Source organism: Ranitomeya variabilis, chromosome 3 (assembly GCF_051348905.1).
Source record: "Ranitomeya variabilis isolate aRanVar5 chromosome 3, aRanVar5.hap1, whole genome shotgun sequence".
Lineage (NCBI taxonomy): Eukaryota > Metazoa > Chordata > Amphibia > Anura > Dendrobatidae > Ranitomeya > Ranitomeya variabilis.
Window position 1 is genome coordinate 663,906,416 of NC_135234.1, and position 26,193 is coordinate 663,932,608.

The 26,193-nt window shown below is 43.7% G+C and overlaps 1 protein-coding gene across 2 annotated transcripts; it reads right to left on the bottom strand.

Moving 5' to 3' along the window:
* Positions 1-5,350: 5,350 nt before the first annotated feature.
* On the bottom strand, positions 5,351-26,193 carry TMEM106C (transmembrane protein 106C). Of its 2 annotated transcripts, none has more exons than XM_077297885.1 (8): positions 25,983-26,193; positions 17,858-18,072; positions 17,259-17,322; positions 15,343-15,502; positions 12,273-12,413; positions 9,708-9,757; positions 9,000-9,053; positions 5,351-5,765 (listed from the first exon to the last, which is right to left on the bottom strand). In XM_077297885.1, the coding sequence occupies exons 2-8, from the start codon at positions 18,054-18,056 to the stop codon at positions 5,651-5,653; spliced, it is 783 nt and encodes a 260-aa protein (XP_077154000.1). In that variant the 5' UTR covers positions 18,057-18,072; positions 25,983-26,193; the 3' UTR covers positions 5,351-5,650. The 2 variants fall into 2 exon arrangements, with proteins under 2 accessions (XP_077154000.1, XP_077153999.1); XM_077297884.1 differs by having other exon boundaries at positions 17,858-18,075; positions 25,983-26,105.

Here is a 26,193-nt window from a genome sequence, read left to right on the forward strand (position 1 = left end):
TTAGGATTGCAGTATCAGGCATCCCACAGATCAGCTGTGTGGCTGGATGTAGACAGCTCATACACCTGGAGCACTACAGAGTCAGTACACACCTAGTGGCTGTTCTGGGGTACTGCAGCTCAGCTCTGATTGAAGAGAATAGGAGCTGAACTGCAGTACCCAAGAGCGACCACTACACAGTGTATCGAGCTGTGGTGCTTGGTTCTGGCCACCCTGGGACATGCAAGCAACTGATCGATGGAGATGCCAGGTGTACAGCCTCCACTGATGTGATAGCGATGACCTATCCTAAGCATAGGTTGTCAATATCTAAATCCTGGACATTCGCTTTCCATTTAAATATAGTAAAATCAGAGAGGTCACCAATGTCCATAATCAAGATAAGAATGCAAAGCGATCCCACTTCATGAAGTTGAACCATCAAAACATGAAGTCTAAAGTATTCCAAGTATTGACAACACACGACTGACCTTTAATAATTAACACCAACATGTCAGACAAGTGACATCAAAACTAAAATGAGGTAAAACCAAACAGACAGCGAGGTATAATATGTAATGCTCTGTGGAATGTTACAGGGGGTCTGTCCGCACAAAGTGACTCTGCAAACCAAGGGCATCCCGCAGAAAGGGGTCACATAATAAATATCATACTCAATGTCCAAAATTGTTGCTGCGTTTTTCAGAAATAATTTTTTCTACAAATACTCTAATGTGCTCAGTGCACCACCAACATGTTTTCCACCTCTCTCTGCCTTGCTCTCAGCCAGAGCTGTCAATCAACGGTTCGGACAGACTCCAATTAACCCTTGGTGACCTTACTTCAGGCCTTAGACTGTTATACCAACTGGTGAGATTCTATTTTTTTCTTTATACATTTTAAATATAAAAACAACAGAATTGACATTTGCAGCAGTCAGTATAATGGTTAATAGCAGGACAAGTCATCTATATCAGATAGGTGAGGGGTCCAGCACTTTGCCAATCAGCTGTTATCTGCCCCAGCGATTCGTAGATATAAGCAAAGTATCGAGCAGAACAGCACAGCTCCGTACATTGTTTAGTGGTCTGTCCCACATTCTGCACTTTATCTCCTATTGATAGAATTGCCTTGTAATGTTTTCATTTCCTGTTTTGCCCAGATGTCACCGTATCCCAGAATTTCAAGCGGCGGAAGTTCACCGACCGCCACATTGGGACACCCAAGTGATGGGTGTCTCAATATGGAAGCTGCTGCTGGTACCAACCTATGGCACGGTATAACCAGCGGAACACCGCCGCCCCACACACACACACACTCACGCAGCCTCTTGTGCAGTACCGCCAGTGGAACACCGTTGCGAACACGCCGCCGCCGGGATCAGCTTTCAGATTCTCTGACTGCCGCTATCTTTGTACAGGAGGAGCGCATGTGCAGTTTTAATGTGACCGCCACGGTCTGTCTGCACAAAGATGGCGGTGGTCTTATTTACTGTGCCTGCGTGAATCATTCGTCTGATCCTGGCGGTAGATGTGCGACGTGTCTACAGGCAGAGGAAGCAGGTCACATTAAAGGGGTTTTCCCATGAACGAAAGTCCATTTTAAAAATTGACCGTGTCAGACCATGTATGGAGCATACCACATCTCCTGGGCAGGGGAGGAAGCAAAAGACAATACTGACATTACAGCAGGGGATCACAGTGGATTTATTTTGCGAGGTCAAATATTTAAATGAATGGTTTTAAAAAATATTTTACCTCACAAAATGTATCCTCTGCGATCTCCTGCTGTAATGTCAGTATTGTCTTTTGCTTCCTCCCCTGCCCAGGAGCTGTGGCATGTTCGGTACACGGTCAGACAGACAATATTTAAAATGAACTTTTGTTTGTGGGAAAACCCCTTTAAAAAAGCAAATATAAACGCCAACATGGCTCCTCATAAAAAGTATGCCAATGACAATGAAAGGAAAGCAGCAAAGGCACATTGTCGAAGACAACAAAGGGCAAATGAGACTCTTGAAGAGCAACAGCATCGCTGGGACAAAAACAATGCATATAAGCTTAGGTGTCAAGCACATGAGTCCCCGATGCAAATGTCCTGCCTCCATCTAGTGTACTTAATAATAGCAAAGCTGCAGTACCCAAGAACAACCACTATATAATGTGCAGGGCTGCGGTGTTCCACCCTGTACATTGCTTCTATCAGCAACCGCTGGAGCAGATAACAGCTGATCGGTGGGGGTGACAAGTATCGGGCCCCCATCAATGGGATATCAATTACCTACCCTACAGATAGGTCCTCAATATACAAGTCCTGTACAACCCCTTTAATTCTTTATTTACAAGAGATACGTTTAAAGGGAACCTGTCACCCCTTTTTTCCGTATGAGATAAAAATACTGTTAAATAGGGCCTGAGCTGTGCTGGACAATAGTGTATTTTGTGGACCCCGATTCCCCACCTATGCTGCCGAAATACGTTACCAAAGTAGCAGTTTTCGCCTGTCAATCAGGCTGGTCTGGTCAGATGGGCGTGGTCTTCCCCCAGATCTTGCTTAGTTTTCCGCTGGTGGCGTAGTGGTGTGCGCATGCCCAAGGACCCGAATCCACTGCACAGGGGAGGGAAAAGAGCACGATCTGCGCTATTCCCCTGGTGATCGGTGGGGGCGGCCATCTTCCTGTGGCCGCGCGTGCGCAGATCGAGCGCTCTGCTGCCCGGGGCTTCAGGAAAATGGCCGCGGGATGCCGCGCGTGCGCAGATGGCGATCGCGGCGGCCATTTTCCTGAAGCAGAGTTCGCATCCTGGCTTCAGGAAAATGGCCGCCGCGATCTCCATCTGCGCATGCGCGGCATCCCGCGGCCATTTTCCTGAAGCCCCGGGCAGCAGAGCGCTCGATCTGCGCACGCGCGGCCACAGGAAGATGGCCGCCCCCACGATCACCAGGGGAATAGCGAAGATCGCGCTCTTTTCCCTCCCCTGTGCAGTGGATTCTGGACTTGGGCATGCGCACACCACTACGCCACCAACGGAAAACTAAGCAAGATCTGGGGGAAGACCACGCCCATCTGACCAGACCAGCCTGATTGACAGGCGAAAACGACTACTTTGGTAACGTATTTCGGTAGCATTGGTGGGGAATCGGGGTACACAAAATACACTATTGTAATGCACAGCTCAGGCCCTATTTAACAGTATTTTTATCTCATATGGAAAAAACGGGGTGACAGGTTCCCTTTAAGCTTTCTCGGAGAGGCAGTGTTCACATTAAGCTTTTTGAGATGTTCAAAAAACCATGTGTTTTTCAAAAAGAAAGTGTTTCATGAATTGAGAAAGTTTTTCTTTTCTTAAAGCAGTTTTGGAAGAGTTTTTTTCCCCTGAAGTACTGACTGCAGCTGTTTGATTGGACAGTGCCTAGATTGAAGAGATTCCTGTCAGGATTTGCTTCAAAGAAGTGACATGTACTAGGTCAGTGTTTGCAGTGAGTGACCATGGGCATTTTCTATCAAAACTATTTGCAAAATTTATTTTTATGATAAAATGGAGCAATAAGGAGAGTGGATACAGAGAAGATGGCGACAGAGAAGGTGGCGACAGAGAAGGTGGCGAGAGTCTGCAAATACTGTGGTGATAGTGCTTAATCTAAAAGAACTAGGCCCCTTAAAACACTATACTGGCTGCCACTATTTGACATATACACAATCTTACAATTCTTTACACTTTGTACAGTAGAAAGTCTATGTTTTGCATATGTATTTCCTAGAAAATGACTAAATAATAATATTCGTTTGCTGTTTTTTTAACCAACAAAATACCCCGTAGGTATTATTTTGGGTATGCCTGAGTGAAAATAAAAAAAAAAAAAAAAAAACATCCAACAACCATCTTCCCTAAACATTTTTTTGTTTTTATCTTTGAAGACTAAATTGTGTCCACTCATCTGAACAGGACAGAGGATCCCTATAAGTCAACACAAGACATCAGCAGGGAATTTCTCCAGTCACGATATCCAATTCAAATTCGGCAAATCGTGCCAATTTTACAGGCAGATTCAATTCTCAACATTATTCTCTGCAAACTGAATGTCCCTTATTATGCTCTAGGGTCTCTAGGATAGGACACAAAGGAAAATAAACACTCATCTGATCACTAGTGCCACCGTCACTGGAGCTTGTCATCTGGTCCTCCGAATCTCTTGTCAGCATTTCCCGTCACACGGATTTTCGTTGATCTCTTCCCTCCAGGCCAAGACTTCAAAGACTAAGCTTCAGACGTGAGTGTGTGCTGTACCATTACTAGGGCGACTGCATGGACAGCAGAGAACTATTCACATCACAGGTGTTGGCTTGGAGTGAAGAGGACAAAGAGAATCCGAACGACAAAGTAAAGGGAAAAGAAGAGGTGTCGAAAACTGAACGATGGACTGCAGGGACGGCGGTTCAGGTGAGCAGTAATGTGAGCATTAGTCTTCTTTTTAAACAGTTTGCCTGGCCTTCTACGGATCAGCATAATGGCAGCCACCTGCCATGTCACTGAATTAGTATGGCGCTAGAGAGAAGATCACTTTGTGCAGTCTAGGTCAGTGCTCTCTGGCCATGGAGAAGATATCTAAGAATTTCCTCAGGTTCCTCAACAGTTTGATTCATCGGCCTGGCCTGATATCTTCTATGTGGGACACAGGTGACGTCTCGCCATCTTGGCTACTCATAAGCTGAGCCTGGAATCCCAATGGGGTAAAGTAACTTCACACATCTCCTGCCACAGCCAAAATGCACTGACCTGGACCATAGATCGGGCTTGCACAAAGCAATCCGCTCCTCTCTTTGTGGAGCGAATGAAAAAAAATAAAATAACATATGTGTGTATATATATATATATATATATATATATATATATATATATATATATATATATATATATATATATATATATATATATATATATATATATATATATATATATATATATATATATATTTTTAGAGGGAGAATTTTTTTCTGTTAAATTTAAGAATTCCCCTCAAATAAATTTGCTCATCGATCGTATATTTAGATTAGAAACACATTTTAAAAATACATTTTCTTTAGCTGGACAAGCCCTCTAAGGATAAGCAAAACATTCAGCACAAAGGTCAATAATACCATGTATAAAGGGAAGGTTACATTTTATACTGAAGCAAAACATGATGAAAATATCTACTTAAAATTTCCCAATGGCTCCGATACTTGTACCGGGCAATAATTACCTGTAGCTTTCGACAGTACAAGTATTTTCGCCATTTCTCCAGTTTTGCTATTTTACTTGGGACACACTGTGCGGCTCGTTGTGCTATACACTGCAGCACAACATGGACAACTTAACAAAATAAAGTTTAAAACTTTGAAAACTCTGTCTTTAATCACTAGAAAACAGTTTACAACCGACTAAAATATAGTACAGAAAAAAGGGGCACCAGTGCAATAAAAATAATGCCACTCAGAAAACAGTGATCGATCCTCTTCACCAGTATCCAGTGATCATGCAAACTCTGCATGCTCAAGAAAAAAAGCGCCAGTGCAGATTCCAGTACTTTACATTGTAAACATGTGTGCCAAGCTGGTGCCATTGTAGCTTCATCGCTTCTGTGGATGACGCCCAGGAGAAGATCGCATTTTGCTAAGGATGCTTCAGCTAGTTTATAAAGCATGGTGGTCAACCAGTATTGTAGAATTTGCACCACAATCGATATATTGGTAAGTCTCCAGGGAGCTCTGCGAGGTGTGCCCGACGTAAGAAAACTTCACCGATGTTCTGCAAGACGGAAAGAAAAAACATCAGTAATGCAATGCCTTACCGGTTCAAGGGAACCTGTCAAATCCATGCTGCCTGAATCATGCTGCGGTGTTTCAGAGTAAGTAAATTTGGAGAGGCCGGACTGTGTGTGGCGGCTGACTAGTCCGATGTCGCCTCTGAACAGCTTCTCATTGCCCCGCTCAAAGTGATTGACAGGTCTCTCACTGTGGTCAAACATAAGGAGAGATCTGTCCGTCAAAGGGATTGGGGCAGGAAGAAGCCATCTAGAGGCCGCAACGGACAAGTCAGCAGAGACACAGTCCCTGGCCAGCTTTTCAATATAGTATTTTCGGGCAGCATGAATCTGTAAGTGTATTTCATACTGGACTTGGAAGACCACGGTACTGATTATGTGCTAGATTTATAAAACAGGCATAAAAATATTCCTTATAAATGGAGAAAAAAAAAGGATTTGCTAGATAAGTTGTGGCACACACAAGCAGAAGGGCCTTACTGACCGGACAGTTTTTTTACATTTTTGCCTTTCAGCAGCCAGAATAATTTTTTTCAGTGATGTGGCCATTTGAGGGTTTGGTTAAAGTGAGATAAAACTGTATTATGTTAGTGCTGTTTTGGGCTACATATAAAATTAGTTTAATATATATATATATATATATATATATATACACATATACACACACAGACACACACACACACATATATACCTATATACACACACATGCACATATATATTGCAAAGCAAATATGGAAAAAAAGGCAACTTTTTGTTTTCCTTCACTTTTTAGATTTTTTTTTTTGTCTTTTTTTATTGCTGCGAGGATGTTTTTCATAGCAGGCACAGGGAAAATGGTACGAGCTGAAAGGAAGATGGATGGTGCGAAGTGATTTGAGACTGGGATGGAGGTTCACACTCTTTCCACGAGACAATGACTCAAAGCATACTGCTAAAGCAACACTCAAGTGGTTCAAGGGTAAACATGTAAATGTTTTGGAGTGGCCCAGTCAAATCCCAGACCTGTAGTCAGGCTTGAAGATTGGTGATCACCAGAGGGAACCAACTAACTTGAAAGAGCTGAAGCAGTTTTGCCTTGAGGAATGGGCAAAAATCCCAGTGGAAAGCTCATAGACACTTATCCAAAGAGACTTGCAGATGTAATTGCTGCAAAAAGGAGGCTCTACAAAGTACTGACATTGGGGGGGGTGTGAATAGTTATGCACACTGACGTTTTCAGTTCCTTTGTCCAATTTGTTGCAGTGCCCTTATCTGGGGCTCATGAGGGCTGCTGGTGTCAGGGAGCTAGCTTTCATTGATGGTATCATGAACTCACAGATGTACTGTTCTATATTAAAAGATGCCACCATCACTCCATGCCCTTGGCAGACGTGCACTTTTCCAACATGATAGTGATCCAAAACACACGTTGCATTTCTGAAAGAACAGGATGAAAGTGATTCAGTGGCCAAGTGTCTCCTGATCTGAACCCAACCGAACACCTATGGGGGATTCTGAAGAGACAAGTTGCCATCACGCTCCATCCAGCATCTAGGCTCTAAAAGAGCTTGTTCTTGAAGAATGGAAAAAGATAGATGTTGCAATTTGTCGTTAACCTGTTCATTCCATGCCTACAAGATTTGGTGCAGTCTTTAAAATTCATGGAGGTTATACAAAATACTAGATGCAGTAGTTCTTATGTGGGGTGCTCATAGCAATCCAACAATGACAACCATAGAGGTCTGCTGAAGACCTCTGGCTGTCATGCCAACCCATCGGTGACCCACGATCATGTGACGGTGTCACAGATGAGCGGGTTTTCCGGCGCGCTTCCGGAAAGCGCGAGTTAAATGCTGCTGGCAGACATTGACAGCGGCATTTAACTAGCTAACAGCCGTGGGTGGATCGCGATTCAAAATAGCTGACATGTGCTGGGAAAGATGTGGACTAAGCGCTGGAGCCCACATCAAAGGGAGGGATTCTGACGTGGGCATACTATTATGCCCAATGTCGGAAAGGGGTTAAGAACTATCTTCAGCTTAAGAAAGAACAAGGAGCCCTGGAAGTGATGATATAGCCCCTACTGAGCCCTGATCTCAACATTATCGAGTCTGTCTTGAGATGTCATGGAGACAGAAGGATTTGCACAAGCAACGTCCAGAGAAGATCTGTGGTTAGACCTCCAAGATGTTGGAACAACCTCTCTGCTGAGCTCCTTCAAAAACTGTGTACCTAGAAAAATTAATGCTGTTTTGAAGGCAAGGACTGGTCACACCAAATATTGATTTGATTTAGATTTCTCTTTTCTTCATTCACTTTGCGTTTTGTTAATTTATAAAAATTAACAAATATTTTTTACCGCATTCTTACTTTCTAGCATTTTCCCACGCTTGCCTAAAACTTTTGACAGTGCTGTATATATTATTCTTTGGTAGCTAATCTGATAAATACACATACATATAATTATTTTTCAATTTGTTTTCATATCATATGTTCCCCAAGAAATCATATTTACATGGCTTGGTCATTCTCAGGTGAAGATACTGTGTTTTTTATCACTCTGGTGTGACATCAGTGTATTAAGCTTGTTTATGAGGCTGAGTTTATTACCACGGTTCTGTGACAACACTGAGATAATCGCTTGTACGGTAATTATTCTTTCCTGTGACATCACATACCAGTGAGCTACGATATTATCACGTTTATTTAATCACTTTGTGCACTATCCATGACATCACTGTCACCTTGTTACTTTAATTTAATCATTACTTTCTTCCAGCTTTTGCGACATCATTGTCGTTATTATTCATTCGAGGAGAGAGGACTCTTTGTATTGTGACAATTCTTTATATTTTACACCCATATTATAATTTTACTGAGTTTATTATCTTTACATGGCTCCACAATAATTATTCTGATGCAGTGACATCACTGCGTGCAATTTCAAAGGTGTGGGGGTATATGAGGTGCAGAGGTTGAAGTTGAACCTATGATCGATGTCTGAAGTGGCCCAATGATTCCTCATAATATGTAACTAAATTCCCCAAATAAACTAGAAAGTCAAAAAAAGGAGCAAGACAAATAACTACTAAAATAGCCCCAAATATAGAAAACTAATTATACAACATATGTAGTCATAGACTCTTTGATAATTTACAAGAAACCTTCAATATTAAGAAATATAAAAGCATTACATAAATGATAAAGTACACATTAAGCAAAAAAGTAGCTCTACATACCGGACAAAGACGACAATGTTGTGCACTTTAACTGTGGTCAGGGTGCAGAAGTTACTGAAACAAGAAAAAGCCAATGAAGATTAACCTGGTAATATACATTTCCTACAAGCTTCACTGCTTCAAATATTTCCGTTAGCGTAAGAAATACTCACAGTGGTCACCAAAATAATTTCAAACGGAGGAAAGTAATTTTCTGTTTAAACTATACTGAATATTAACTATTGAGAATAAAACACTATTTTTCTGTTAAACCAGAATTTAAGAACAAACAAACAAAAAAAACCCCAATCAAATAACAATGACCTGGTCTAATAACCTTTACTTTCAGCTTTTTTTGGTCTATGATCAGTATGGTACACAAAAGTAAGGTAATAACAAAAGTCTTCCAGGACTTGAAGATAAAACTTCCAATGTAAAAAATGTTTAAAAATATCTCAAAATGCAATAAAATGTGATTGAAAGTGGAGTTTTTGAATAATTTCTGTAACACAGCATTGGGAGTTTTATCTTCGACAGCTGGAAAACTTTTGTTATTCCCTTATCGATGCTTCCTTCCCAACACATCTGCTGTCCAGCACAGTTGGAAGTTTATTTATATTAGATTATAGCCGATGTAATAGAAAAAGGTGAATGCAGACAACATTTGTTTTTAAAATGTGTATCTTGTTTGGATCTTTAAGTTTTTTTTAAAAGAAGTCATATACTTACTATAAATAAGACAGGATTCCCCCCAATTCCAACTTCACTGTAAAATTCACCTGAAATATAAGTTATTATTATTTACTCCATGAATTACATATAGACTATACACAGGAATACACAATGAAAATTACACCGCTACATAGTTTTTCAATATAAAATCATTAATTTTACACATATAAAAGTGGAAAGCTCCCTATAAAGAGTTAAGTAGTGTAAAGATTCTGGCTACAACCCTTAGAGTTACCCCACTGAATATATAGGCGGTGTGTTATAAGAGGTAAGCGTGGGTGCGAGTGAGCAGGGTCTCGGCGCCAATCACAGCACGCTGCAATTGTTCTCGCATGCCAATTCGGCATGAGGAAATAATCGCAGATGTGAGCTGCCCCATAGAGTAACACTGGGCCGAGTGCTATGCAATGTCTTATCGCATAGAACTTGGTCGTATTGTACGGTTGTGTGCCTACGGCCTAAGATGTTAAATTACAGCTGGCGGCGGGGTTGGACCAGGAGGTAAGCAAGCACCAAATCAGGCAGTGATAATCTCCTGCTGATATAACACTCATTGTATTTAAACAACAGCACAAAGCCTAATCAATGACACCCCTGAAATTAGTGTCTCAGCCCCTAACTTAGGGTACCGTTACACTAAACGATTTACCAACGATCACGACCAGCGATACGACCTGGCCGTGATCGTTGGTAAGTCGTTGTGTGGTCGCTGGAGAGCTGTCACACAGACAGCTCTCCAGCGTCCAACGATGCCGAAGTCCCCGGGTAACCAGGGTAAACATCGGGTTACTAAGCGCAGGGCCGCGCTTAGTAACCCGATGTTTACCCTGGTTACCATTGTAAATGTAAAAAAAAACAAAAAAAAACCACACTACATACTCACATTCCGGTGTCTGTCACGTCCCTCGCCGTCAGCTTCCCGCACTGACTATGTCAGTGCCGGCCGTAAAGCACAGCACAGCGGTGACGTCACCACTGTGCTCTGCTTTTACTTTACGGCCGGCACTCACAGTCAGTGCGGGAAGCTGACGGCGAGGGACGTGACAGACATCAGAAGGTGAGTATGTACTGTTTGGTTTTTTTTACATTTACAATGGTAACCAGGGTAAATATCGGGTTACTAAGCGCGGCCCTGCGCTTAGTAACCCGATGTTTACCCTGGTTACAAGCGAACACATCGCTGGATCGTCGTCACACACGCCGATCCAGCGATGACAGCCGGAGATCCAGCGACGAAAGAAAGTTTCAAACGATCTGCTACGATGTACGATTCTCAGCAGGGTCCCTGATAGCAGTAGCGTGTCAGACACAGTGATATCGTATGGATATCGCTGGAACGTCACGGATCGTACCGTCGTAGCGACCAAAGTGCCACTGTGAGACGGTACCCTTAGTTTCCCTTTAATTAATATCATGAAATGGAATATCTCAGCAGAACAAACCTGTTGACAGATTCCATTTAATGATCACTGTCATAGAAGTCACAGCTGGCTCATGCAGAATACCAAAATCAGGAGCCAAGAGGTAAAAATATCTTTACCAAAAGCATAAAATATAAATATTACACCCTATGGTGCAAAGTTGACATCTACGTCAAAAGTGGCTGTAATACTCTGCCATACAAAATAGCTAAACATCCAGTTGTAGGTCTCGGTACTTTTGGGCTATGTTCACATGTTGTGTTTTTGCTGCGGTTTTTTTAGCTGCATTTTTTATGCGAATTAAAAGCTGAGCTTTACAGTACCAGCAAAAGCAATGAGATTTCAGAAATCTCATGCACACACAATGGTTTTTTTCTGTCTGAACTGTAAAACTGCAGCATGCCACTTCTTCAGCATTTTTGCAGCTTTTTTTAACTCATAAAACGCAATGGATAAGTGTAAAAAAAAAGCAGGAAAAACTGTTGTCAGTTTTTTCTGTGATTTTAATTAAAAAAAATAAAAAAAAATATACAGGTACAGCAGGGTGTGAAACTGTTTGTTTGTTTTTGCAATTTTTTCAAGTTTAAAACAAAACGTCTTGGTCTCCTCACCAGAGAATGGAAATTAGATTTAGTACAGTTTAATTAAATTGTCAAAAATTTGCCCCAGCAATTCACTGACCAACCAATGTGTGAGACTAAATATCGCCTGACCAATGTGTGAAATTGAACAATACCTGACCAACGCAATAGCCCTGACCTGCGTGTAAAAGTAAACAATGTCCGCCCTACAAAATGCACTGTCAGTGTCTTAAGTAAACTATTCCAGACCAATTCACCGCCCTCCGCTGTTTTTTCAGACATAAACCTCTTTTTTCCACAAAATAATTTGATCAATTTGCCCTTTTTTAAAAAAACAAACAAACAAACAAAAACCCACGATTTATGATTTCACATAGGTCTTGCATTGTTGGCCTAACATTGTGAAATGCTCATGCTTGTCTGGCAGCAGGAAAAACTGAACTCTGGGATCCTGAAAAATGTGGCAAAATATGCAGCAAGAAAAACAGCAAAGTATGAACATAGCCTTCCATGGTAAAATGAACATTGTGAGGGGAGAATAGAAGAAAGCAGTGATGTACCAGTTTCTCGCTGAGCGGCTGGATGACAGACACGTTGGTCTGCTGCTGAGTGCCGATCACCGTGTTCATGTACTGCACTTGGCTTATGAGGCTGTCCACATTGATGGAATAGAAGTTGGAGTTGGTTATGTGCAGGGTGCTCTGTAACAGAGAGGGCACAAGAAGAGGTCAGTCAATAAAATGCCGCTGTGCAATCGTACAGACATCACCTACCCGCAGACTACAGCGCAGCTGTGCAATGGATGCCGCGACATAAACTAGCCTCTTCTTTAACCCCTAAGTGATTAAGCCAATTTTTTTTTTTTTACATCTGACATGTGTCACTTTATGTAGTGATAACTCTGGAATACTTCAACATATCCCATTGATTTTGAGACTGTTTTTTCATGACACATCCTACTTTATGATAATGGTAAATTTAGGTTGAAATGTTTTGCATTTACCGAACTGTAAGACACACTGGACCATAAGATGCACCAAGGAATTAGAGGGGGAAATTAGAAAAAAAAAAAAAAATTTGAAGCAAAAAATTTGGTCAATTTTGTACTAATATCCTCTATCCTGGCATGCACGGCCCCCTTATCCCCATCCTGGCATGCACGTCCCGCTCATCCCCATCCTGGCATGCACGGCCCGCACATCCCCATCCTGGCATGCACGGCCCCCTCATCCCCATCCTGGCATGCACGGCCCCCTCATCCCCATCCTGGCATGCACGGCCCCCTCATCCCCATCCTGGCATGCACGGCCCCCTCATCCCCATCCTGGCATGCACGGCCCCCTCATCCCCATCCTGGCATGCACGGCCCCCTCATCCCCATCCTGGCATGCACGGCCCCCTCATCCCCATCCTGGCATGCACGGCCCCCTCATCCCCATCCTGGCATGCACGGCCCCCTCATCCCCATCCTGGCATGCACGGCCCCCTCATCCCCATCCTGGCATGCACGGCCCCCTCATCCCCATCCTGGCATGCACGGCCCCCTCATCCCCATCCTGGCATGCACGGCCCCCTCATCCCCATCCTGGCATGCACGGCCCCCTCATCCCCATCCTGGTATGCACGGCCCCCCTCATCCCCATCCTGGTATGCACGGCCCCCTCATCCCCATCCTGGTATGCACGGCCCCCTCATCCCCATCCTGGCATGCACGGCCCCCTCATCCCCATCCTGGCATGCACGGCCCCCTCATCCCCATCCTGGTATGCACGGCCCCCTCATCCCCATCCTGGCATGCACGGCCCCCTCATCCCCATCCTGGCATGCACGGCCCCCTCATCCCCATCCTGGTATGCACGGCCCCCTCATCCCCATCCTGGTATGCACGGCCCCCTCATCCCCATCCTGGTATGCACGGCCCCCTCATCCCCATCCTGGCATGCACGGCGCCCTCATTCCTATCTTGGTATGCATGGACCCCCATCAGAAAAGCCTAAAAAAAAACAAACATTATAATTACCTTCCTGCGCTTCCTTGTGGCATGTTGTTCAGATGCCAGCAGCTTCTTTATGCTTGGAAGCAGAGCATGGCAATGATGTAAAGTGCTGCCTATAAGCAGAGGACCGATGCCAGAATACTCACTGCTCTCCACGCCGGGGCTATGTGCGTGGACAGTAGTGAATATTTATTGCTCTTTAATAGTGGGCACAGTGTTAGCCACAGCCGCCAGCTTCCTGCTGCCGCCAGGCATTCACGTGTGCCCGCTACTAAACTGAATGAATATTCATTGCATTCCACACCCATGGATGTGGCATGTAGTGAATATTCATTTCTCTTTAGCAGCGGGCACAGGCATTAGCTGCAGCCGCCGGCTCCTGTCTTCTATGACCCACTGCTCTGCCGCTCCCCCACAACAGCCAGAGCAGGTACATCCAGACTATAAAACGCACCCCCAATTTTCCTCTACATTTTTGTTGCAAAAAGTGCATCTTATAGTACGAAAAATACGGTGTTTATCAAAATATCAAATTTTTTTTTTTTAAATTGCAATTTTCAAATTTTCAATGATTATCCCTTTAAACCAGATTGTCATACTAGACAAAAACATTAATAAATAACTTCAGCACCATTTGTAAAATGTTCCTTTATTTTATTAGCATTTTAGGAGGAGGTTTAAAAATGTAATTTTTCCAAGTAATTTACAAAACCTTTTTTTTTTTTAGGGACCAGTTCAGTTTTTGAAGTGACTTTGGGAGGTCCTATATACTGGAAACCCCCCAAAGTGATACAATTTTAAAAATGAGCGCCCCTCAACATAATCAAAATTGCTTTCAGGTAGTTCATTAACCCTTCATGTGCTTTTCAGGACTTAATACAAAGTGGCATGACAGGAATGAAAAGGTTTTTACCACCTAAATTTTGATAACTTTTTAACAGGCCGCTATAGCTGGCAGACTTTAAGGCCATTTTTTGGCCGTTCACAGCCATGGCAAACATTAGGGCCACACCATCAATATCTCAGGGTGCCAATGAGTTTAAAGAGGGAGCCCCAACACTTTGTTAACCATCTGAATGCTGTAGTCACTATTACAGCAGTATTTAAGGGGTTAAACGACAATAGTCAGTGCCAACACTGATTGTGGCTGATGCAGAAAGTTGTCAGCTATAGTGTACAGCCGACAGCCACAGGATTGTCACCCATTGGGGATGCTAGTCTCTTATATAGCAGGTCAGTAAAAATTTGCACTGGTGGTCACTAAGGGGTTAATAGATTACTTTTCTGGCAGTGGTGAATATCAGTACAAGAATAAGGGCAGAGACAGACTGCCGTATTTCTCGTGCGAGAATCACATCACACTGCCCGGACTGGCCAGCACCTCTCCTGACCAGAGCAAGTCAGGGTGATGGATTACTATGCAGCTGTCAAGCTCAGGTCAGGAGAGCCGATGGTCAGTACGAGGTTTACCATGCGATTCTCACACGAGAAATGCGGCAGTCTGTCTCTGCCCTCAGCAGCATGCTCTGCCTTTCTTGCGGATTACATCTAATACATATGCATAGTGCTTTGCTGTTTTTTTTTTTAGTTGCTGCTCTACAAATTCACACAGATCTCCCATACAGTGTACTTACCGTCATAGCAATGTTCACAATGTCGTTTTCCTTATCAAACCACACTTGTACCATTCTGATGCCACCATCTTGGACAAGAACAGTGCGAGGAAACAGGAAAAACACCACCAAACCGCAGATTAGGAGGCACAGCAGAACGGAGAGGACGACATAAAGTTTCCTGTGAAAATTGGAACATAAGATACGTAAAGTATATTTAGGAAGTTGTGCAACTTTCATCACAGAGTTAAAAAGGATCTGACATCAGACTCCGCTGACCAATATAGTGGGGCATAACATGGGGTCCGGGAATGACAGCCGCTAGCTGCCCACCGGTGAGCATGGCAAGGCGAGCTATACACCGGACTCCACCTATGTATCCAGCGCATTCTCTGGTTAATCCAAGAAGCCACACAGGAAAATATTTATTTGTGATGACATGGCTGACTGGTACGCGGACCTGAGCCATCCAAACAGCAGCATAGTCCAAAGTAAGGTTCTCTTTAGAATATGTTTAAGAAACTTCTGGGTTTTCAATCCTCAAGATGTCAGATTATTTGTTTCAGAGAAGTTGCAGATTTTCCCCATTGAGTTTAATCGGGAAATCAAAATCCTCAACAAACTCTGTGAGATCTGCAGAAAAACGGACAACTCCTTAAAAAGCCCATCCACTGTTGTCAGCTCTCCTGGCAGAGTCCTCTGCTGGTCCCTCTGTAATCAGGGCCCCCGTGATGGGATCACATGTCACAGGAGGAGGCTGGGGTGTACACAGCGGGGTGCACAACATATCCTGGTGCAGGGCACACTGTCATAATGAGCAACGTGGAAGGGCAGCAGTAAAACTTAAAGGGGTATTACCTTTTGAGAGGTTTAAGGCGTATGTAAAGTACATGCCTTAAGAGGTTGACCGGTCTAAAACTACAAGTCTGCAGTCACTCTATGTGACTGCAGACTTCTGAATCTTCACAACGCACACTGCGAGTATCCTCCGCTACTGGGAGAAGTGGTCATGTGACCACAAGCTATACATATTCCCGACCACATTCTGGCCAGATGGGCGACGCCTCGCTCAATGCAAGAGTATTAAGCGAGGCCAGAAAGTCTAGTCGGAATGTGGCTGGGAGTATGCACATCGCATACATGTGGTCACATGACCACTTCTCCCAGTAGCGGAGAATACTCACAGCGTGCAGTCACAGAGACTGACTGCAGAATTGTAACTTTAGACTGAACAATATCTTTACATTTCTAAGAGATACAGGTCTGACCACCAGGACTCCCACATCTTGAGTATCGGGCGCTCTTTTCCTACAATCAGTGTTCTAGATGAGGACACCCTGCACACATGTAACTCTTTCCATTGAAGTCTATGTCTGTGGTAATAGCTGGCTGCACGCATAGGCTGGCACCACTAACTCACCTGTGCCTGTCTGCAGTGCTACTCCGGGGTAAAGGAAGCTTACTCTCAAGACGTACCTGTATTCACACGTGTGCATCACACCCTGACATGATTTAGCAGTGTGCAGTCACGTAGGTGACAACAGACTTTTCGCTACAGCCTGGACATCCCCTTTAATCAACTAGGACGAGGTGAATAATTTGGAAGCATCTCGTCTCCATACAAGCTGAACACTGGAGCTGCTGGGACATAACTGGGAGTTGTCTTGGCTAATATTATGCAGGGTGGAGGACATAATGGATGCAAGCAGCTGATGATCACCGGACACCTCACATACAGATGGAAGATCACCGACGCTTCCCAGTATCCAGCAGTTAGGTATGACACACCACACAGCCGCTTCTGACACAAAGGAACAAACCCTCAGCCCTAATTTATCTCATCAACCTGAATTTTTAACTTCGGATTTCTGGTGGAAACACGGTGTCCTCATTATTCCCACCTAGGACACAGCACAAGTGCACACATATACACTTACGTCCTCTGCGGCTGCAGCCTTTGGTCGCTGTATGGTATTAGTGCAACCAGCTCATTCACTTGCTCTAAAACAGATGAACAGAATTTATAGTTAAAAAAAAAAGTATGAAACAGAAAAGTGTAACAAAAAGAAATAGATCTTCTAACCCGCAAAATAAGGTATACTACATTTCTAATTGGAGGTTTTTGCTAATATTATTATTACTACTACATATTGGGATAGGATCCTGGAGATGGGAATATCCCTTTAAGTATGATTAGAGCTAATTCAAAAATCGATGGTTTACCATCAGGGGGATCACGCGTTCAAGTCCTCTAATGAAACACACAAAATAAAAATGTGCATGTATATATATATATATATATATATACACACATACATACATACATACATATATATGTATATAGTTACAGTTTTCAGAAAAAAATTTATAACAAAAGTAGGAAGAAAAATTACTTTGTGTAAAACTATTAAAATATAATGAATTCTTCATATTTGGAATCTGTAGAGTAACTTCACGTAGAGTAAACTGATTTTAAACTTTGTGACATAACTAAAAGCCCCATTTTAGAATAATGTGTAACAGAGGTGAGCGTCACCTGTTGGAATACAGCCTGTGCCCTGGCATGATGGGCAGGTAATGCTGTCCCGTCCTGTAAACTCAACGTAGGGAAACTGCGCGATATCTTCCTCTCTGTCCTTTCCATCCAGCAAATCGTCATCATCCTCAGCGTGCGAGCTGCTAGCCTGCTTCGAGGAGGTCACATGGCTGGTATACGTAGACATAATAGACCCCATAGTCTGTGTTCAGCATCTGCTAAAAAAAATACAGTGTTAATCGAAGCACTCGAAAATGACCGGAATGGTCTAATAATAGAAAGGACAAGCGAATATGTGGTATTAAGAGGTTAAATTGTAGCCTGAACACAAAGAATGAGATCAGGGCTATGTACAGTCAGCACATCCGAAACAATGAAACAACACATCGAGGGGCCGCAGCGAAAGGGACAAAAAATAACTGGTCTGCTCACACCACCCATCATCACGTAGGAGTGCAAAAGGAGATGTGGCCAAGGAACAGAAATGTAATTATACTAAAAAGTTATATTTTTACACCTTGGACAACTTTCTAACCCTTTACATGAAACAGAGCCATGGACAAAATACTGTGGAGCTCAGGAACCAGTATGACACTGGTCATACTGGTGTTATGACTGTAGTTATCAGGACCGGTTTATATTTATATGGTGCTGTATGTTGCTCATTGGTGTCCTTTACCATCATATATTTTTTAAAAATTGTTTGTCAATATACGTGTGATTGTGTTAATAAAGATTTGTTATAAGCTTTTTCTACCACAACACTCCTATGTTACTCCTTTGTTAGCGAATGGTGCATATCAGGCCAGAAAAGTGATGGTATTATGTCATATCATTCAAACCTGGTGACAGGTTCACTTTAAATAAAGAGATTAAGTCATAAGGGGCCAATAGGCTATTTCTTGTTTGAAAGAAGTAGAAGGTGACTATAATGTCTCTTGGAATATCAGGAGAGATGTAATGAGGCTTTGCGATCCTATAGGCCTTGGCGACTATCTTATTGTTGGGTATGTTTTCAATTAGTTGAGCTACTATTTTGATGATATACAGTACAGACCAAATGTTTGGACACACCTTCTCATTTAAAGATTTTTCTGTATTTTCATGACTATGAAAATTGTACATTCACACTGAAGGCATCAAAACTATGAATTAACACATGTGGAATTATATACTTAACAAAAAAGTGAAACAACTGAAAATATGTCTTATATTCTAGGTTCTTCAAAGTAGCCACCTTTTGCTTTGATGACTGCTTTGGACACTCTTGGCATTCTCTTGATGAGCGTCAAGAGGTAGTCACCGGGAATGGTTTTCACTTCACAGGTGTGCCCTGTCAGGTTTAATAAGTGGGATTTCTTGCCTTATAAATGGGGTTGGGACCATCAGTTGTGTTGTGCAGAAGTCTGGTGGATACACAGCTGATAGTCCTACTGAATAGACAGAATTTGTATTATGGCAAGAAAAAAGCAGCTAAGTAAAGAAAAACGAGTGGCCATCATTACTTTAAGAAATGAAGGTCAGTCAGTCTGAAAAATTGGGAAAACTTTGAAAGTGTCCCCAAGTGCAGTGGCAAAAACCATCAAGCGCTACAAAGAAACTGGCTCACATGAGGACCGCCCCAGGAAAGGAAGACCAAGAGTTACCTCTGCTTCTGAGGATAAGTTTATCCGAGTCACAAGCCTTAGTTGGGATGAAACAACATCCATGGGATAGAAGTAGAGCAAATGCTCAAACTCTTCCGTTACAGGTGGGTTGGTAGCGTGTATATTTTCAATTAAATAATAATTAATGACCCCAGATGACCATTAGATCCATTATAATTATTTTGGGATTGGATGCCTTTGGATTTTTCAGTGCATCTGACATGTCCAACGGGTATTCAGATTGAACTGAGTCAAAGCTATTGCTTCTATGTCAAGAAGATGTAGAGGATGTATTACTAGAATTTAGACCATCAATTTGTAAGGTTGCAGATTCCATACTTCTCTCTTGATTTAAATCCTATGTGTTAATGAGCTGCTGAAAACTCATCTCCTGATGGCTATTCTCAGGATCCTGATTAGATTCAGCTTGTGATTGACAAGTGGGAGCCTTTTCAAGTTCTCCTCATTATTGAAAGAATTGGAGTTATGATCCTTTGATTCTGATTGCTTCTCATCTGGACATATTTCGGGTGAAGCATAGATATGTGTTTCTTTATAAGGGATTAAGAGGAGCCTGTCACCAGGTTTGACCGATATGAGATAAGACAACCACCTTTCAGGCCTGATATACAGCATTCTATATTGCTGTATATCTGCCCCCAACCCGACCTGCAAGACAAGAAAAAGACCTTTTATTACATTCATCTAATGGGGCGGTCCGGTCCGAGTGGTGTTGCTGGTCTTGCGCATAATTTTTTCTTGCAATGCCATCCTCTTTCTTGCTTCATGTGGACGGCACGTCCCTATGTCATCCGCACAGTCTCCCCGTCATCGCGCTCCTGCGCAGGCATACTTATCTGCCCTGTTGAGTACTTTTCGCTGTCCTAGTCAGGTCAGAGAAGTATGCCTGGGGCTCACAATCTAAATTCCGTATCAGTATGTCTTTGGAATGTGGGAGGAAACCGGAGAACCAGGGGGAAATCCACGCAAACACGGGGAGAACATACAAACTCCTTGCAGATGTTGTCCTTGGTGGGACTCCAGCGCTGCAAGACTGCAGTGCTAACCACTGAGCCACCGTGATGCTGGGGAGACTGTGTGGATGAAGGGAAATGTCATCGACACAAAGCAAGAAAGAGGACGGCTTCACAAGAAGAAGGGAGGCACCGGACCAAAAAGAACGACACCCCTCGGACCGGACCGCCCCGCATAAGAAAAAGCTCTTTTTCTTATCTTTATTGTTGGGTTGGGGGTAGATATATAGCATTATAGAATGCTGTCTATCAGCCCTGAAAGGTGATGGCCGTATCTCTTATCAGCCAAACTTGGCGACAGGTTTGCTTTAAACTCCCTATCTCTCCAATAATTCTCAACTCCTCTAAGCCGTTGTTCTTCTCCCTACAGGGTGTTATTTGGCTGGAGGTTTTACATTGGAATAGTGGTCTGTGAGTGCCACCGACAGTTCCCAGACACTCTCTTGCTGTGAACAGTCACCATCTGTGGACTCCTATGTCTGACTGGAGACAGTCCTGTAATTTATCCATCAATCGCCTATTTGCCTCCTCTCCATTCCTGGCTGTTGTACTCTCCTGGTTGCTATATAGACGCTGTACTGTATTCTTGGCAGGTCCAGGCCCATTCATTTGTTTCTGTGATCCAGCTGTTGGTATGAAGACAGGCCTTGTGGCCTTCAGCTTCTCTCCAGACACCTTAGCATAAGCTTGTGTCTTCATTGATCCAGGGAATTTCCTTCCATATTGTTGGTCTCCCATAATTCTGGGAATCTGCAGCACATTAGGTGCTAAAATAATTCTAAAACAATGCTTGATGTTGCCTCTCTTGGCTCCTGGTCTTCAGCAAGCCACACCGCCAAAAATGAGCAAATCTTTTGATGAATTTATCGCAAAACAAACAGTCACTAAGTGAGGAAGTATTCGTGCCAAAAAACTGGAGAAAATGCAATGTTGAATCAGGGCCCATAGAATATCTAATCTACACTCACCGGCCACTTTATTAGGTACACCTGTCCAACTTCTTGTTAACACTTAATTTCTAATCAGCCAATCACATGGCGGCAACTCAGTGCATTTAGGCATGTAGACATGGTCAAGACAATCTCCTGCAGTTCAAACCGAGCATCAGTATGGGGAAGAAAGGTGATTTGAGTGCCTTTGAACGTGGCATGGTTGTTGGTGCCAGAAGGGCTGGTCTGAGTATTTCAGAAACTGCTGATCTACTGGGATTTTCACGCACACCCATCTCTAGGGTTTACAGAGAATGGTCCGAAAAAGAAAAAAAATCCAGTGAGCGGCAGTTCTGTGGGCGGAAATGCCTTGTTGATGCCAGAGGAGAATGGGCAGACTGGTTCGAGCTGATAGAAAGGCAACAGTGACTCAAATCGCCACCCGTTACAACCAAGGTAGGCCTAAGAGCATCTCTGAACGCACAGTGCGTCGAACTTTGAGGCAGATGGGCTACAGCAGCAGAAGACCACACCGGGTACCACTCCTTTCAGCTAAGAACAGGAAACTGTGGCTACAATTTGTACAAGCTCATCGAAATTGGACAGTAGAAGATTGGAAAAACGTTGCTTGGTCTGATGAGTCTCGATTTCTGCTGCGACATTCGGATGGTAGGGTCAGAATTTGGCGTAAACAACATGAAAGCATGGATCCATCCTGCCTTGTATGGAGCATCTTTGGGATGTGCAGCCGACAAATCTGCGGCAACTGTGTGATGCCATCATGTCAATATGGACCAAAATCTCTGAGGAATGCTTCCAGCACCTTGTTGAATCTATGCCACGAAGAATTGAGGCAGTTCTGAAGGCAAAAGGGGGTCCAACCCGTTACTAGCATGGTGTACCTAATAAAGTGGCCGGTGAGTGTATATCAATGGCAGAGAACATACGTCACCTCACCAGAGTTCAGACCTTCATACCAAGAATGTGGACTGCAATCACCTGAGCTGTACGTCACACAAAAGTCAGCAATCACCTCTGCGATGGCTAATGAATAACTTTCCTGGTACAATCAGTCAGCGCAAAGAACTGTATCTGTATATGGCAAGCCTCGCCAACAGACCCGTCTTTGGAAGATCACCCCCTTATCCAGAGCAGCTTTCTGACAATCTTTAAGAAAACTGTCCCATTAAGGATCACTTTTCGATACGACTTTATGTGGCCATCACAATGAGGTCTTAGTGCATTTATTAAAGGGGTTACTGGACTATAAAAAATAAAAAAGCAGCAAGTATTGTAAAACAAACACAAGCCATTCTGCCCACCGCCTCTTTCCCTTGCAGATCAAGTGGTCTTCAATTATAAGCGGACGACAAATTACCAGTGCACAGTCATTAGCAGCATCAGCAGTGGTCATGTAGCATGTCACGAGACCAGTGATTGACTGCAGCAGTCACGTATCTGACACTTATAAGCAGACAGGGAGGATGCCCGAGCATCATTGCTACATCACTTTAGGAAAGGATACAGGAAAGATATTTATCTTTGTACCGTGTTAGCCAGTAGATAAAAAAATGTTTAGAATTGAGAGTCCTCAGTGGTTGATACCTTTTAATGGCTAACTGAAAAGATGGTAACAAATTGCAAGAACAGTTGATATAAACAGGTGATATAAAATACAGTTCCAATATTTATGGACATAACTGTTTATCCCCCTCCCATGATGATAGTTTTGCTTCACGTCACTTGTCTTATCTATTGCATTATTATTTATCTGCTGTGTTGTGTATAAATATTTGATTCTTCCGATTTTGTGTTAGTCTATGCCTGATGAAGAGGCCGGAGTAGTCTCGAAAGCTTGCAATTTGTTACCATCTTTTCAGTTAGCCATTAAAAGGTATCAACCATTTAGGAAAGGAGTGATGGGTAGTGTTTATTTTGGTATTTCTTACCCAAGTCTTCCCCTGACTGCAGGCTCTCATGAAGCAGCAAGGCAACAAATCCCCTGCTGAGGTTATCATCTAACATGTCTGCAGGACTTTTCCAGCTGTTGTAATCTACAGCCCAAGTATGAGATATTTCGGGTAACCCCACCCCCCCTTACACCACCAGCATACTCACATTACAAACCCTGATGCTTGGAGTGATCTAGAATTACTTGTATGTGTAGGACACCCTGAAGATCACTGGGAAGCTTTGTTCTTGCATTCCACAAAGTAAATGGGGTTTACAATAACAGTGAGACAATAGGGAGATGTCCACACAAATTCACAGCAGAAAAATCAGCACAAGCCGTGTAGAAACCTCTGCAGCAGCAAATATGCCGCAGACTTCAACCATCGCATAGCGAGAGATGTCCGCAGTCAGTATCTGCAGTATAAATTGGCAAGATGGGGATAGCAAATCCAGATGGCCACTTAATAGAGTTATCTGGAACGGGTTGATTTTTTACTATGGTCCTAAGAACTGACAGGCAGGTAGTTACTAGCCCCTAAGTGTCCTACCTGGCGCGAGCGCAGTGATCATGGGCCGCTCCTACCGGCGCTTCTGCTGCTTCGCGCCAACAAGGCAGCTCTTCCTCTTGCCGGCTGATCTGTTGACAGAGATGGCGTCGTGTTGACTGACAAAAGACTCCTTGCAGTTAGGCAGCAAAGCAAGCGGAAGCCACAGAATCGCGGCAGGAATGGCCTGCAGCTACCTGCCTGTTAGTTCCTCGGATTCATTCACAGGCGCATATATGAGTGAGTGCTACCTGATGTTTTATCAGAATGGCACTCGGCCCACTGTTATACTATGGGGCAGTGCAGATCTGCGTTTCTTTCTTTTTCATGCAGAGTCGGCTCAGCAGATCGGATGAGGCTCACTCATTCAAGCCTGTGGGTGCTTGTGAAAGATCGGACTGCACTCTAATGTCATCTAAGTGCAGTCCGAATTACGCAGATAGTAGAAAAGATGGAGAAATTAAGTTCTCCGCACCTGTGACACTGATGTCGGATCAGAGTTTGAGCCCAGTGTTAGAATAATCGGCCCGCTTCTGGCGTGACAATGTACGCTCGTGGGATCCTGGCCTCAGGCCCATAGTATAGAACAGTCTCATCACATTACATCCACATTCATCATTTGCAGGTTTTTCAATCATTTTTGTTTTGTGGTAGCAGCTTGTTGTGCCATAGTGGCGCCTGCACTTCAAGAAATTTTATGCAAACTCAAAACTGATTTTTGCCCTTTTCCCGCTTTGTCACGGTTTAGCAGAAGTGAGGAGCGCTGCTAAATGTAAAGAAATCAGTGCCAAAAATATCTGCTGTTCAGAAAATAAAAAACAAAAAGACGAGTAAATGCAACTACAACGGGCAGTAAAAGAGGCCGACATGGAAAGAAGAATAAGGTGCAAGCGAGGCGGAAAACAAAAATCAGCCAAAACCGGAGCAAACACAGCACTGAGCTCGGCCGTCATCAGGGAAACGAGATCTTCCAACTAATCCAAGGCGCCGTGTAATAACCCCGATATTCCATGTGCAAACTTTGAATTAACCCTTGATAGAGACCTACTTAAAGGGGCTGTCCTCTACCAGAGATCCTTGTACTAATGGGATCATCAGGAGACTCCCCTCTCCGACTGGCGCTGCTACTCCACAGGGTCAGAGGGTGATTGGCTGCAGCGCTCATGTGACGCCCCATCAGCAGAAAAGTGGCGACATAGCGGTGTGGAGCAGCAGCGACAATATGAGGGACACTTTTTTTGGTTTTTTTATCTTTTCCACCTCCCTGGGCAATAAGGCTATGTTCACACTTTGCGGTTTTTGCTGCGGATCCGCAGCCGTTTTCCATGCAGGGTACAGTACAATGTTACCCTATGGAAAACAAAAACCGCTGTGCCCACTTTGTGTTTTTCCGCTTGAAAATCTGCGCGGATTTTCTGCGGAAAAAAAGAAGTAGCATGTCAATTCTTTCTGCGGATTCCACAGCGGTTTTCCACCTGCACCAATAGGAAAGTGCAGTTGGAAACCCGCAGTGGAATCCGCAGTAGAAACCGCACAAAAAACCGCAGTGAAAACCACCACGGTTTTGCACTGCGGTTTTTCCAAATCCGCAGCTGAAAAATCCGCAGCAAAAAAAGCAAAGTGTGAACAAGCCCTAAATAAGAGGCTGTGCCCTGAACCAACAAACGTAAACATTGCTCCCTCCACACACCAACTCTGGAGCAGTAACGTGGACTGGTTATGTGGACAAGTAATGTGGTCTAGTAATATGGACCGTTAATGTGGACTAGTAATGTGGACTAGTAACGTGGAATGGTAATGTGGACTAGTAATGCAGTCAGGGGAGAGGAAAATAACAGGACACAAGCTCAGGAGCCCTCTTCCCTAACTGGGCAGAGATCGTCCAGGTACATGCGCAGAATTAAAGGGGCGCTCCATAAGAACCGGCTCTGTCCAGGTCAGCGCTAGAGATACAGATCCCCTCGTCACGTGACAGGCGGATGGGGGCAGGGGGAGGCCTGGACGGAGCCGCCACTCACCTGCCGGCTGCACGGGCGCCGGGTGTCCCCCAGTTACGCGGGGTCAGGAAGGAAGCAGAAAGCCGGAACTGCGCTCACAACAGTAAGCCAAAGGACCTTCAATGATGTCATGACCATGTGATCAGTCACGTGTATGGGAGGCGTCAGATAGGTTGTGATTGTTTATGTGAAGAGTTACCACCTGCCCTGCCTGCCTGAGCTGTGTAATGCT